Here is a 15,594-nt window from a genome sequence, read left to right on the forward strand (position 1 = left end):
GTTAAAAAATTTGGGTTGCCACGCTTGTTTTTCTAAGCCTCTCAGGTGGGCCAGGTCCTAGGTGTGTATTAATGAATATCATTGAGGAGTGGGGCATGTGGCTCCCTCTCCCCAGGCTAATTTTGACCCCAGGGCATGGCAGATATGCAGTATGTGGATGGGTCGTCCGTCCCATCTCCCAGGGCCATGCTCCTCCTGTGTCCCGTGCTACCTACGCTCGGGGCATAGCTTGTTTGCTGTCGCCTGGTGGGAGCGGACTATTTATCTGTTTCCTTGCCCACTGTGAAACTGGCTGGGAAACAGATAAAAGAAATTGCTCCACTACACAAAGGAGCAGCATTTTTTTCGATTCTCTGTGTGTGGGACAATGTCCGCTCCCACTGGGATTTCGGGGGCATTGGAGCTCCCCACACACCCACCAATAACCGTACTCTGGGTGTCCTGGGTGGAGCCAGGGCTTCCACCATTGACTGCCCAGGCAATGGCGTCCCTAGGGCCAAAATCGGCGGGGGATGGGCCACCAGATGAACATGTGAGGTTGGGTGCCTTGCGGGCGGGGGGGGGGGTTGGCCGCAGACTCTGTGGCCAACCTCCCGCGACTGAAGGCTTAAAATAGGGTAACTAAATACTACTTAACATTAAAAATAAAAGTTCAGTGCATAAACCAAAGGTTGCAGGTAGAAATTCACAAAAAACAGGTTCCAGGGATGTTATATTTAGTTTCAGATTTTGCATGCAGAAAAACCATGGAAATTCAGCAGTTCTAGTTATACGTACCTGAACATACTATAACTCGTGCCCTAAGGTAACTATAACTAGTGCCCCTGCCATGCACAGTTTTATCATTGTTGCAAATGTTGCAGTGATATTATCAATGATGTCAACGAAGATGTCAGGACTGATGTAATATGTGGGGTAATTAGCAGTGCACAAAGGCCTACTCAGTCTTTCTTCCTTTTTATTTCAAGGGGATTGTCATCCAAGACAAACTCAAGGTCTCTATTCAATCCATGATTCCACTTCTTCAGTGTCACCCAAAATGTTGCTGAGTTCATTGCAGGGCTGTTTTATTGAGGTCTCTGAATCTCAATTGATTTATTCTCTTCAACAGATTCTACAACTGTTATTGTTAATAGCAACTATTCTAGTGGTTCAAAGGTCTCTTAATTTTTTGGGGACACAACTTCAATCATTTCCTGCATTTACTCTTACTGTAAAATAGAATGGAAGTTGGGGGCACTGTACCACCAAGATGAAGTACTGTCAGCAATATATATATTCAAGATGTTGTTGTGAAATTATCCAAGTGAAGCTCAGTGCCCTTGCTTAACTACACTTTATGGAAATTACAAGATCGAAAAGTCCAGCTACTGATGTGCCCTCTGTTTACATATTTGTAGCTCCACTGATAAGATTTCTTTTTTGTGTGCCTCAGTCTCAGATGCCTCTTAGAAGCCATAAGAACAGTTTATGGGTTCGTTTTCTGCTCCGTTTTAGTGCTGCGTAGTTAAAATGTTGCTGCAACTCCCATGCTCAGGTGATTGAAAGTGATCATCACCTAGAGCGCTGTCTTCAAGAATTGATGTAGCCTCCCCATCCACTTTGAAAAAAGCTTTGGTATTTTGTCCTCCTAAAGTAGCTAGTGGGTTATTTCTTGTCTTACCCTTTTGGTAGGTATGAGTTCTGCAAGGTTTGGTAGAGGAGAATAGGAGGAAGTGGCATCTTGATCATTTTCTTCAATGAGTGCAGTTGACTGTTGGTCCTAAAGCTATTGACTGCCAACATTTTGTTTTGCCTTGAGAGATGATCATTCAGGCAGGTTAGTAACAGCCAGTCAGCAATTCCTCAAATGTGAAATATTTATTTCGGAATTGTTTGTGGTCTGCCTCCCATCTGGTTGCAAGATAATGCAGCAGAAAAGTGCAGCTGTTACCTCGAGCAAATTTTATGTACTCTTATTAACCAGCACCTGCAGTCCAAACCCTGGATTTTTGGATAGCTTTGAGAGAGGCTTTCTCAAGTGCATCCATACTTCAAGATAAATGTAGTCATTGATGTAGGCATGAGAGCCTCCATGGCGTGTGTTTTTATTCAGATTTTTGTGGACCAGAGCATTTTCCCTTGTTAGCCTGTGTAAAAAAAGTGCCCCTTTGACATGGTAACCCCCACTTTTTGCCTAGTATCTGATGCAACTTTGAAGTGCACTGGGTTTCTGCTAACCAGGCCCCCGGTGCCAGTGCTCTTTACCTAAAACAAGGTAACTGTTTAATTATTCCCCAGTTGACAAGACCTTTAACACCTCTGTAAGTCCCAAGTAAATAGTAACTAGGACATGGGTACTAAAGAGGGTCCCTAAGGGCTGCAACATGTATTGTGCCACCCTAAAGGACCCACCACCAAACTCGTGTAGACTGCCATTGCAGGCTGTGTGAAATTGTGCAAACCAGTGTGAAAACACGACATGGGGCACACGCAGTGTGCCATGCCGACACACTGCATGCAGTATATGCAAGTTACCCTTACAGCAGGCCTTATAGCCCTAAGGCAGGGTGCATTATATTACTTGGTTGGACATATTTGCATGAGCAGATATGCCCCCCGTGCTGTCAAGTTCAATTGCTAGATAGTACAAGTGAACAGGGAAGCCATCCTAAGTATATGTTCTAGGCACTGGTCATTATGAGTTCCCCAGCTACATGAAGGCTTCTCTGAAACCTGTGGTGTTTGTCATCAAACACCTTGTCTTAATTCCATATTGATGCCCGTAGTTGATTTTAAATATACACCTAGAGGGCACCTTAGAGGTGCCCCCTGAAAACCTACCTGCCTGTTATGTGCAGACTGACTGGTATCTTCCAGCCCGCCACCACAGATTAGTTTCTGACCCCCTGGAGGTGAGGGCCTGCGTTCTGAGATCAGAAACAATGCCTGCCCTGGCAGGACTTGTTCACACCTCCTCCAGAAGGATGGCTAGTGAATCTGCATACCAAGGCCAGAGGCTTCACAGCCTCTGCTGCCTTTGATGTGCGACCCGGGCTTCCCCTAGACCTGCGATATGCCACCCCCTGCCCTGAGGCCTATTTGGCACCAGGTGGTAAATTAGCTATGCAAGGACGAGTGATGCATCACCAGGCCAGTCACACCCCTAAGGTGGGCTCCCTGGTGTGCTCCACAAAAGAAGGATTCCCCAGCGAAAAAAGACCAAGAAAAGCCGAAGAAGTGAGAACACTGGACTACTGGTGGACTTGGGCCTCAAACCCTGCCTGCTCCTGTCCCAACAATCTGACTTGCAGCTGTGCATCTTCAAGTCTCAGAGGGCCTCCAGCACTTCACCAAGCCATCAGCATCTCACCTCAAGTGGAGGAGTCACTTTCCTGCAGGCTCCGACCACAATGTCCGGTTCACCGTTCTGCTGACCACCAGGACCACTGACACATAAGCCCTCCTGGAGGAGGTCATTGTGCTCCAGGAGGTAAGACCAGTTTCCCTACCAAGTGAGAAGATGCCAGGACCAACCAGAGCCTCCCTGCACCAATACCTGGGGTACCGGACCCCTTGCAGCAACCAGAGCTTGTTTTAAGTCCAATCTGGACTTCAATGCCAAAACCACTGACCAGCTGATCAGGAACATCAGCATTGCAGAGGCAGCTGAGTGGCCCAGCTGTTCTGTTCCTCTATACTCTGCAGGTCTAACCAAGAAGAATGAGTGTCTTTGATGCACAGGGCCAGCCGACCAAACCACTCTGGACCCTCGGGCCCGGCCCAAGGCACCCGTCTGTACCCCCCCCCCCCCCGCTCCCAGGAACCTCACTAACTGAGCCCTTGTTGGAAGCTCCCGGACTTCTCCCACGTCCCCTTCTGAAGCCTTTTTCTGGGTACCCCACTCTTCCCTGTTTGCCTTGGGTGTAGGGCGTAAGGCTACCAACCAGTTCAGCACCTCTGCACGCGGACACACCAGATCAGGTCAACTTTAACTGCTGTTGGTACTTAGGATCTTGGCCCCCTCGTACCATAAGTCCTAAAGGAGGCCCCTGTAATACGATTGCAGGTAATTGAATGCAGTATATGCTTCATTCTCCATAGGAAAGCATTACCACGTAAAAATTTACTTGTTACAATTTTACTTACCTGTAGAAATTGATCTCAAAGTACTTGCCCAATTACAAATGTCTTGGCGTTAACATATATATAAAAATAACATTTATTTTTCAAATTGGTCTAGAGTTTCTTCTCGAGTGTGTCCCTCATTTCTCTTCCAGGGGATCCTCATCAAAGTCATAAGCATTAGAATATTCCCGCCCATGCGCGGGACCCCGGAAACACTATATTATATGTGCCCCATATATATATATATATATATATATATACACACACAGCCAAATCACATCAGAGCTGAAATATGCTGTGAGGAATTTCTACCATACATGAATAATATGCTTTAGAAACAACACCAAAGATTGTTTAGAAACTGTTTTAATGCTTAGGCAGCAGTAGAAATTCTTATAACTCACTGAAAGCATAGAAAGCTCCCAGGCTGCATTGCAAACACACAGTCTAAAAAGACTGAAAAGCTAACCGGTAGCTGTATACAAAAGACTGACACCGTGCCTTTAAGGCATCCATGACCCCCGGTATCCCATCATGCCTCAGGGGTGACAGTTAGGTCAGTTCTTTCCGGCTCCTTCAGGAAGGATCCTGGTTACACAGCTCCACTAATTTCTGTTTTCTGACAGAAAATTACTTCACTTTAAACAACTTTTTTACTTACTTTGACATTTTACAACTAGTCAAGTAAGGAACTGCCTTTTTAAGTCAGTTTAGTGAGCATTTTCAGCTGAAAATGCCTTCACTTTTTGATAAGTGTCCTTCTTGTGGCAACAAGAAAGCAAAATCAGACAACCACGACGTTTGTATCCTGTGTCTGCCTGAAGAACATGATCCAGGCACCTGTCCTCACTGCGAGCACCTGTCAGGAAGAACTCTCAAAGACAGGGAGAGAATTTGCATCTATGGCCTGGTTCATAGGTCATCCAGAGGAAGGTCTCCGGGGAAGAAGGGTTCCAAGAAGACTAAAACATCTACAAAAAACAGGTCTTCCATCCCTTCAGCTTCAGCGTCCGGCTTGGCCCTGAGGATAGAACCACCAGTGGATCGTTTGTCTTTGAAAGTACCGTCGACGGCGGGCTCGCCGTCGAAAAGAAGAACAGGTACGTCGACGACGTCGAAGGATCCAATTCAGTCGTCAAAATCCCCTCTGCCGTCGTCAACCGGGCGACGATCTGCGTCGAGAGATGTGACTTCGCCGCCGTCAACCGGTCGGCGTCCAGATCAAAGGCCCCTCCGCCGTCGTCAACCAGGCGACGATCGGCGTCGAGGGAGGTCACTCCTCCGCCGTTGTCATCCAGGCGACGACCGGCGTCTAAGTGTGACCCCTCCGCCGTCGTCTAAGAAACAACGTTCGGCGTCGAGGACCAAGACCCCTCCGCCGTCGACATAAACACGTTGATCGGCGTCGAGGACGCAGTCTCCTTCAGTGTCTCGGCGTCGAGGGTGTCCAATACCCCTCCGCCGTCGTCTCACAGGCACTCGACGTCGAGGCAGAAGGCTCCGTCGACGGCTGGACATCGCCGTTCGACGTCTAGGCATTCGAAGTCGAGATTGTTGGACCCGCCGACCCCCCAAAGGCGTTCGGCGGCGAGAGAAGAACGCTCGACGTCGAGACATTCAGAAAGAGCTCGATCGTAGTCCAGAAACTCTGTGATCATGGTAACGGAGTCAGCTTCTCGTCATTCCACTTCAGTCGTCTGGCTCCTCAACAACATCTTCCAAGGTCCAGAAGTCCTGTGCGCAGATCTCCTGTGCGTCAGCCAGATCCTTCGGCTGCGCAAGTCGGACTGTCACCTAGATGGTACAAGTCTTTGGACCATTGGCGAGATTCGGGGGCTGTCAAACGTATAAAAGAATATGTCAGCCCACAACACAGGTCTCCTCTTCAGTCTGGTAGAGGAGATGGACAAGCGTAGTCCTCCCAGGCGCAAATCACCTGTGAGAACGGAGCTCAGAAGCGGAGCATTGAAATGTCTGTCCCTCAGGTTACTACGACAGTAATTTTTGAGACTTTGCACAAAAAAGCTATCTCTCGTCCACTGCTGCCTTTAGTCCCGGGGATTATGGATCCTGTCAAAGAGGTTTTCCTAACTCCAGCTGCTATCAGAGCGGTGCCAGACCGCATTCAAAAGAAATACAAACCGGCCTCTTTTGACCTGGTCTTTGTAAAATCTGACCCTCCAGCGGACTCTGTGATAGTGGCAGCGGCGAGGAAGACTCATGCAGTTGCTGTTACCTCTTCAGTCCCACCAGACAAGACAGCAAATCTCAGGACTCCTGGGGTCGCAAAGTTTGCAATTCAGCTGCCTCCACTCTGAAGGTTTCCAGTGCGGCTGCACTTCTGGGTCGATACGACAGAGCCTTATGGGACTCCATGGAAAGGTTCAAATCCAAACTGCCAAAGGAAGACCAGAAGGATTTTGAAGAGACTGTGACAGAAGGATGTCTGGTGGCGAACCAGTTGATAAGCACAGCTGCGGATGGTGCAGTGCTTGCGGCGCATTCCTACTCACATGGGGTTTGTGCCAGGAGGTCTGCTTGGTTGCGTCTCACAGGTCTGAAGCCGGATGCTCCGCATCGCATCATTAATCTTCCCTTTTCGGGTTCCTCTCTCTTCGGGGAACATGCTGAATAAGAGATGACCCGTATGAAGACGGAACTAGATACAGTGAAAGAGGTGGGTTTGGAAAAAACAAAAATAATTCAAACGCCGCTTTAAGACCAACAGGGGGAGAGGGGCTCAACAGAGGGTTCAAACCTCTCAGTGGTCCCAAAGTAAGAACCAGGGTAAATCCCAGTTTCGAGGCAAAGCCAACAGAGGTAGAGGAGGTCACCAACAGTCCTCTAACACCACAAGAGGAGGAAAGGCCTGAGCAGTGGCTTCCTCTGGCGCCGTTGCCCACTCCAGTGGGAGGAAGTGCTTCACAACACCTGGCAGAGTGGGTCAGCATCACAAAGGATCAGTGGGTGCTGAATATACTGCGCAATGGATACAGGCTACGTTTCCGTGCGCTTCCGAAGAGCATTCTTCCAAAGAACTCTTGCCCTCACCAGCTAAGCTTGCTCCGAAGAGAGGTGAAAGTTCTACTACAAAAAAGAGCTATAGAGGAAGTTCCTCCCTCTCAAAGAGGAAAGGGAGTCTACTCCAGATATTTTCTTGTCCCCAAAAAAGATCAGGAGGACAAGTTCAGACCAATACTCTATCTGCGTCTATTGAACAAAGTCATCGTCAAAGAAAAGTTCTGCATGTTAGCGCTTCACCAAATATGCCCACATCTTCAAGCCGGAGATTGGATGTGTTCGGTGGATCTGCAAGATGCGTACTTTCACATTCCAATTGCTCTACAACATCGCAAGTACTTGAGGTTTGTCGTAGGGAGCAAACACTACCAGTACAAGGTGCTAGCCTTCGGTCTCCAGTCCGCACCACGAGTCTTCACCAAATGCATAGCAGTGGTGATGGCTTTTCTTCACAAAAAGGGACTCTTCATCTACCCATACCTGGACAACTGGCTCCTTAAGGGCCCATCTCCGGTACAGGTAACGCACGATCTGCAACTTTGCCTGCACCAGTTGCACAGACTCGGTCTCCATGTGAACCTGGAGAAGTCAGTACAGCGGCCTACACAGTCCATCCACTACCTAGGGTCCGTTCTGGACACTAAATTGGGGAAAGCGTTTCTTTCGGAGGAGAGACTTTTTTCCATGAATTAGAAATGTGGGATTCTGCTAGAGTCTCTGTTTCCAACAGCCCGACAAGTAGCATCCCCTGCTGGGTTTCATGGCGTCCTGCGTTTTTCTCATCCCAAACGCCAGGCTGAGAATGCGTCCTCTGCAGCAGGCTCTAGAGGACCAGTAGGACCAAGCGACAGGGCGTTGGGAAGATCGTATCACTCTTTCCCAAGCGACGAAGGATGCCATCAAATGGTGGACTCGGAGGAGGAATGTGCTGGTGGGAGTACCGTTTCACCAACCTCTTCCATCCCAGTCTATAGTTACGGATGCCTCTCTGCAAGGCTGGGGAGCGCACATGGGTCCGCTTCAAATTCAAGGCAAGTGGTCTGCGCAGGAGCAGACATACCACATCAACATGCTGGAACTCAGAGCGGTATTCCTGGCTCTCAAAGCTTTCTTTCCAGTGATCGAGTCCAATTCAGTCCTCGTTCAGACGGACAATACGACCACCATGTTCTATCTGAACAAACAAGGAGGCACACGATCTCGCCCACTCTCTCGAGAGGCTCAGACAATGCGGCATTGGCTTCTCTCTCGAGGCCTCACAGTAGTGGCGGTGCACCTTCCAGGCGAGTTGAAGGTAAAAGCAGACGCACTCAGCAGGCACTTCGAAGATCAGCCAGACTGGGTGCTAAATGACGAAGTGGTAGAAGAGCTTTTTCGTTGCTGGGGTCGTCCAACCATAGACTTGTTTGCAGACGCCGAAAACGCCAAATGCCACGCCTTCGCATCCAGGTTTACCGGCCAGGAACGCAGGGGAATGCTCTCCTGATGGATTGGTCGGGAACATTCGCTTACGCGTTTCCTCCCCTGGCTCTGATTCCGAAGGTAGTGTCCAAGCTCCTCAGGTCGAACATGGAGATGATCCTGATAGCTCCGGATTGGCCACGGCAGTGGTGGTACCCGGACCTTCTACATCTGTCTGTGTGTCCACACAGACGACTTCCTTGCAGGCCGGACCTGTTGAGCAAGATGAACGGGAGGATAATGCATCCCAACCTCCCATCACTGAACCTAACAGCATGGCTCCTGAGGTCCTGCAATATGGACATTTGAACTTGCCTCCCGAATGCATGAACATTTTAAAGGAGGCTAAGAGGCCTTCCACGAGAGCGTCCTATTCGTTCAAGTGGAAAAGGTTCTACATATGGTGTAGGGATCATCACTTAGATCCGACTAAAGGGCAGGAGGAGGTAATCCTGCCATACCTCCTTTCCCTGGCAACTTCTGGTTTGAAATATACTTCCATTAGGGTGCATTTGTCAGCCATAGTAGCATACAGAAAATCACCTGATCAGATTTCTTTCTTTCAGGTTCCAGTGGTTAAGGACTTCCTCCAGGGGTTGAAAAAAGTGTATCCCCCTGTGCGAAATCCTTCTCCTCCATGGGAATTGAACCTGGTTCTATCTAGGTTAATGTCACCTCCTTTCGTGCCCATCCACACGGCCTCCTTGCCACATCTCTTGGAAGGCGGCTTTTTTGGCGCGCAGAGTAAGTGAGATACAAGCGCTCTGTGCGAAGGAACCATATACTGTTTTTCACCACAATAGAGTAGTCCTAAGGGCGCACCCATCTTTCTTGCTTAAAGTCATTTCTGATTTTCATATAAATCAGTCCATTTCCCTCCCTTCGTTTTTTCCAAATCCTACGACCCCAGCCGAGCGGTCACTTCACTCCTTAAATCTTAAGAGAGTGCTCAAGTTCTATTTGGAAAGGACTAAAGGGATTAGGAAAACGAATCAACTGTTTGTGAACTATGGTTCAATGAGGACCGGTTTTCCAGCGGCCAAGAGGTCCATCTCCAGATGGAGTGTCTCTTGCATTAAATTGGCCTATCAGCTTGCAGGCAAGCCTTAGTTGTTGTCACCCAAAGCGCATTCCACTAGAGGGAAAGCCGCTACAGTAGCTTTCTTGCATGACATTCCAATGTCAGAAATATGCAAGGCTGCAACCTGGAAATCGGTTCATACCTTTACGAGGCATTACTGTCTCGAATCTGATTCCAGGGCCGATACTCAAGTAGGGCAAGCCTCCTTGAGGAATCTGTTTGGGTAGCCTATAGCCTACTCAGACTTGATGATGAGATTACTGTCTTATCATTCCTTTGCCCGCAGGGAAGAGAAGAGGCTCGCTATTCTATTCTAATGCTTATGACTATTGATGAGGATCCCCTGGAAGAGAAGGATTAGTTACTTACCTGAAATCCTAGTTCTCTTCCAGGGGTATCCTCGTCAAAGTCATAAGCAACCCTCCCGCCTCCCCGGGCAAAGGATACTCTTTAATAAGGAGATATTGTTAACCTATTTTGTTACTGGGTTTGTTTTCAGTCTCCGAAAAGAACAACTGACCTAACTGTCACCCCTGAGGCATGATGGGTTACCGGGGGTCATGGGTGCCTTAAAGGCACGGTGTCAGTTTTTTGTATACAGCTACAAGTTAGCTTTTCAGTCTTTTTAGACTGTGTGTTTGCAATGCAGCCTGGGAGCTTTCTATGCTTTCAGTGAGTTATAAGAATTTCTACTGCTGCCTAAGCATTAAAACAGTTTCTAAACAATCTTTGGTGTTTCCCATGTTTCTAATGCATATTATTCATGTATGGTGGAAATTCTTCACAGCATATTTCAGCTCTGATGTGATTTGGCTGCTATTGCATGTTTGTATATATAATATGTGTATATATATATATATATATATATGGGGCACATATAATATAGTGTTTCCGGGGTCCCGCGCATGGGCGGGAATATTATAATGCTTATGACTTTGATGAGGATACCCCTGGAAGAGAACTAGGATTACAGGTAAGTAACTAATCCTTATTGACTGTGTGTTCAACAAATGCTTAACACTACCCTCTGATGAACCTAAACTGCTTGCCCACACTACCACAAAAGAGAGCATTTGGGATTATTAATTTAAGCCCTGTATGCCGGACTTTCTTTATAGTGTACTTCATTTTGGCACACTACATAAAAAGCCAGCTTCCTACAGCCTGCCTTTGCAGAACTTGAACCCGAATGTTGTTCAAGATCACGTAAACAAGCTATAATACTAAGTAAATGAATGAAGATTTTCAGTTAAGTAATGTATCTCTTGTAGTTTTGGTCCAAAGGTGGTTTGGATTGCAGATCCCGTTTCTGCACTGTGGCTCTTATTTGTCAATTTGTTTTAGCTCCAGATCCAGTATTGATGGGTATATCGCGAGTCTTTTAAGGCTATTCTCAGATCTAGTCACTGGCCTCTTGATTCTTTAATTTGCTGGATGTAAGTTTCTCAGTGCTGCTTTGAAATCTGAGGTAAGAGTAATAGCCAAGGTTTCATGCATTTGAGTGCAGATTAGTGCATTTAGGGTGTAGAACTGTACAAAGTGTGTACATCACATATAAGAAAGTTCTTGTGATGCATTACTCCAAGAACTTCAACATTTCCAAACGGTGGGAGTGTAGCGCTGAGAACCTGATATTTAGGGCAAGGCTTAATCCATCAGATGAAAGGCAGCTATTCTCTTGTGGTAACCGTTGATGTTGACTTACTTATAGTACAATACCTACTTCACGTGCTCTGTCTTGGCAAGAATTAATATAGACAAGTCTAGGTCATTACTTAGACCTCCTGGATATTCATTGTAGGTACTTGAGGAATTAATATTTTGGTCAGCTAATTTTAGCTGATATCCTATTCTAATTCTAAAGGCTAAAAGTTAATCGGTCTGTAGGAGGTTTAGGACTACTTAAGATAATTTTCAAGTGAAACTGGACTTTCCATCCAGCACCAGTGTTATGAGCAAAATTGGTAGTATAGTACCATACTGTGAGACACTGACTCGGTTGATGGCCATACAAACCAGTCTTGTGTGATAGGAGTAGCTCTCAGTGCAAACTCTCACATAAATGTTTTACAGGACTAATTTTGTCGTCCAACATCTGTCAACTAACGTTTAGGTAATTTAAGGTAGAGTTCCTAGCCTTACTCTGTACTTTTCCTGTTTCATAGGACTGTTTGCAGCCGTTGAGTATGCAGGCACTCCCTGCCCAGCCTGAAGCCTTGTGTATTGTCGAAATGGGAGGCGCAGAGAAACAAGACGAGCTGGGGGAGCGTGGATCAATTGGCTTCTTGTACTTGAACATTGGACTACAGGTGAGAGCAGCACTGTACATGATTGTGCTATGATCTTGGGTTGGGTAGCGCAGGGGTTGTCAAACTTTCTAGGGGGCTAAAAAGCACTGTTTGAGGGGCTGTAATGTCAGATGGGCACCATCCAGCTGTCCAAAATGTCCTTGTCTGATATGATGGTTGAGTTCCCTGCATATAGAGAATTGTAAAGTATTTAATGATTTTAAATTCCCCCTTGTACTTGCACATTGTACTTTAGTAACTTAAGCAATATGAAACAATGTGAAGGTGACTCCAAGAGGGACATTGGCCATATCTTTCTACAAGGAATGTTTTAGATTGCGCCAAATGGGGCATTTGTGAAGCATATTGGGGCCAGTAGCCTTGATATTTCTTTGGATAATATAAATATTTTATGAAGTGATTTTTACTTTCTTTGTTTTTTTTGTGAAGACTTTGCCATCTGGATTTTATAAAGTCGTTCAGCGAGTTAACTGAACAAAATTTGAAACCATTCACACTGGTACGTAGGGATTCCAACAAATGTTTTTTTTTTAAGTTAAGTTCCCCTCAAAAGAGACAGTTATCATGTGGGCCTGCTGTTAGTCAAAGGAGGACAAACTTTAAGGTGTTTCCTTTAACTGAAGTACATGTGCTGCTGTGTACTGTTTGAAGGAAAATCACAAGTTATTGTGTAGATTTTCTAGACTATCCATCCTTGTATTTGCTGTTTTGTATTGTAGGTTCTTCATTGATGGTAATGAATGTTAAAATAATTTCCAGGAACACTTCATCATATGGGTACATCCACATATCAGTTGAAGAGACAGAGTCCAACATGTCCAATGTAGCACAGGGCCCTCAATCAATTCTTTATTCAAGATTTGGATCGCAAAAGAGGTCCACAAGCTAAGTTTGGCAGTGTTACATAAATAATATACAACCGCCAAAAACCTATAGTAGGCAAAGTTTTACATATGTTGTGTTTTTTTGTTGCCAAAATCCCTTTCTCAAATCTGTATTGCAGCATCGATAATACACCTTGCCTCCTACAGCTCTAATGAGGAAAAGCATAGTTTGATAAGCTTACATCACAAGAGTTAAAAAATACCTCCTGCCTTTAAGTTCCAGGAGCTTCCACTACACTAGGTACGCTCTATTGCCAGTGGCCACTCAATCACTTTGTATTTTTTCGCTCATGTGACTGGGATCCGCTGAAAATACTCCCTTACAAACAACTTTTTGTGGTTTCAATCGATGTCTTTATTATTTTTTGTATACCTAGCTAGTGAGTGAGTGTAGCTTTTGTTCTTTGATTTGTGCAGGGCTTCCTGTGGAGGAAGGAGGCTGCCCCTGAGCTGCAGCAAGAGTCTGTAGTGTGTCAGCCTTTTCATTCCATTAAGGAATATGGATTTTGTGAGGCGATGGAAAGAACCCTCAAAGATTAGGAAAGGAATTAGAACTCGATCAGGCTGGAATAACTCTGGGCAAGGGGAAAGGGAATATGAAAAGCCCTCCTGGGAACTCAATAGTTCCACAGGTAAGATGCCAAACTGTGCATTGTACCCCAACAGAGGAGAGATTCAAATAAGTGAAAATCAGAAAAAACATTACCTCCTTCATTACATCATTGCCAAATCTGATCGTCCTTGACAACTACGATGTTAAGAGCATTGAGCTTGACATGTTTGCCATTGAAGTCGTTGACAAGACACCTGTACCACTCTACAATGTCTTTGACAGCAGGACATTGTGAGAAAGTGCCATCTTTCTTGCATGCTATGCCCCCATCTTTTGCTGAATGGCTGATGCTCCTGCCAATCAGGTGCCCAGGGCCTGTGTTCCTTCCCTAAAACTGTATTGAAGCTAAAACCCTATTGACATCTCTGGCCACATGTCAGCCCCTGGTAAATGGTTCCCTAGGTACCCAGGGCATTGTGACCAGAGAAGACCCCTAAGGGCTGCAGCACTTATTGTGCCACCCTTAGAGGCCCTGCACCCTGACACCCACTCCCTGCAGAATGAGTGTCCTGGTGCAGTCCTAAATAAAGAGTTGACGTGGCACTTCACTATGTGCCATGCCCACAAACCCACTGCCCTGGCATACATCAGTCACTTCTATAGCTGGGTGCCCTATGCCAGTGATGTGGGCACAGGTGCATAAGCCTTGTGCCCCTACAGTACCCACCACCATTCCTGGGCAGTGTAATCCCATGTCGACTCTCTGTTTAGGTCTGTACTTAGACACTCAGCCTGCAAAGGCAGTGTGGGTGTCAGGGCAGAGGGCCCCCATGGGTGGCACAATAAGTGCTGCAGCCCTTAAGGGTCTGCTCTGGTCACCATGCCCTGGTTACCTAGGGTACCAATTACTAGGGGCTGACAGGTGGCCAGAGATGCCAATTGGGTTTTAGTTTCAACACAGTTTATGGGAAGGAACACAGGCCCTGGGCACCTGGTTGGGAGGAGCCCAGGGCACACTCAAAGCACAGCAGCAATTCAGCAAAAAAGCGGGGGCATACCCATGCAACAAAGATGGCACTTTCTCACACAGAGGGCATCTTAGAGATCCCCCTTGAAACCTAAGCTACAATCCACATCTGGTCTGAGAGGCTGCCTAGGCTGCCACACAGCAGACATGTTGCTGGACCCCTGGGTGGTGAGCCCCTCATCCCCGCCTCCTGGGCCTTCAACAATGCACATCCTGGGCGAGGTGCTAGGTCTCCTCCCCAGGATGGGCATGGTGAAGCTTCAAAGGCATGCCGCCTCTGTGAGCTTCTCCAGACCATTTGCTGTACCTAGCAACTGGCTCCCACCAGTCCTGAGCCCCACTCTGCGGGAAGACTGGCGGGAAAAACTATGTCAGGAAGGGGGGTGTACCAGCCTGTGCCAACCCCACCCCTCAGGTGGGAGAGGCGAGGTGAAGCACAACTCCGGGCCCCGGCCATCTTGAAGATGGGGAGACCTGTCCAATCAGGGATAGGCTACTGCCCCCCTCCCACAGGAGAGGAGCAGTATAGGGGGTGTACTCTCCCCAGGACAGGGACCTATTGGTCCCTGCCCTTCCTCTACTTGTAACACCCGTACAATTAGTATTTGGGGGCACCCTGAACCTTCCTAAGATCCCGATTTCGAAACAAGAAGACCAAGAGGAAAACCTGCCATGCAGCTGCTAGCAAGAGGACAACACCAACTGACTTGGCCCCAGCCATACAGGCCTGTTGATCCTTGAACCTGCTCCTGCTAAATCCCGGCCTCTCCTGCGGACAGCAACCTCAAGAACCCCGGAGGACCTGCCTGCCTTTACCCTATTAGAGACTGGGACTCCCACAAGCAGTAGCTTTGCTCAAGCAGAAAACCCCTGGTACGAGCGAGGAACCGCAAATCCAGCCCACTCTGGATTCATTGCATTGCTTATTCCAGTTCTACACAATCTGGGAGCAATACTACAAACCGTACAAAGAAAAGTGTTTCCTTCAGAGGAGAGTGCTATCAATTTGGAAGAAATTCCACCTTCCAAAGAGTGCGAGTCCAACAGCTCGCCTTATCTTATCCCCACTAGGGTCAATATCTGCCTACATTTCAATTGTCTTGAAAGCAAGGCTTTCTATATAAAGCAGTGTCTGGAAGATCCGTGTCCTC

At 47.1% G+C, this 15,594-nt stretch overlaps 1 protein-coding gene across 2 annotated transcripts in view; it reads left to right on the forward strand.

Annotated features, from left to right (window-relative positions):
• SF3B3 (splicing factor 3b subunit 3) overlaps positions 1-15,594 on the forward strand; it is a 274,045-nt gene that overhangs the window by 99,203 nt on the left and 159,248 nt on the right. For both annotated transcript variants that reach the window (XM_086945281.1, XM_086945280.1), the window contains exon 15: positions 11,836-11,979. In XM_086945281.1, coding sequence (XP_086801407.1) covers positions 11,836-11,979 — 144 coding nt within the window. The remainder of the gene's footprint in view (positions 1-11,835; positions 11,980-15,594) is intronic.

This window comes from Lissotriton vulgaris, chromosome 12 (genome assembly GCF_964263255.1).
Source record: "Lissotriton vulgaris chromosome 12, aLisVul1.2, whole genome shotgun sequence".
Classification (NCBI taxonomy): domain Eukaryota; kingdom Metazoa; phylum Chordata; class Amphibia; order Caudata; family Salamandridae; genus Lissotriton; species Lissotriton vulgaris.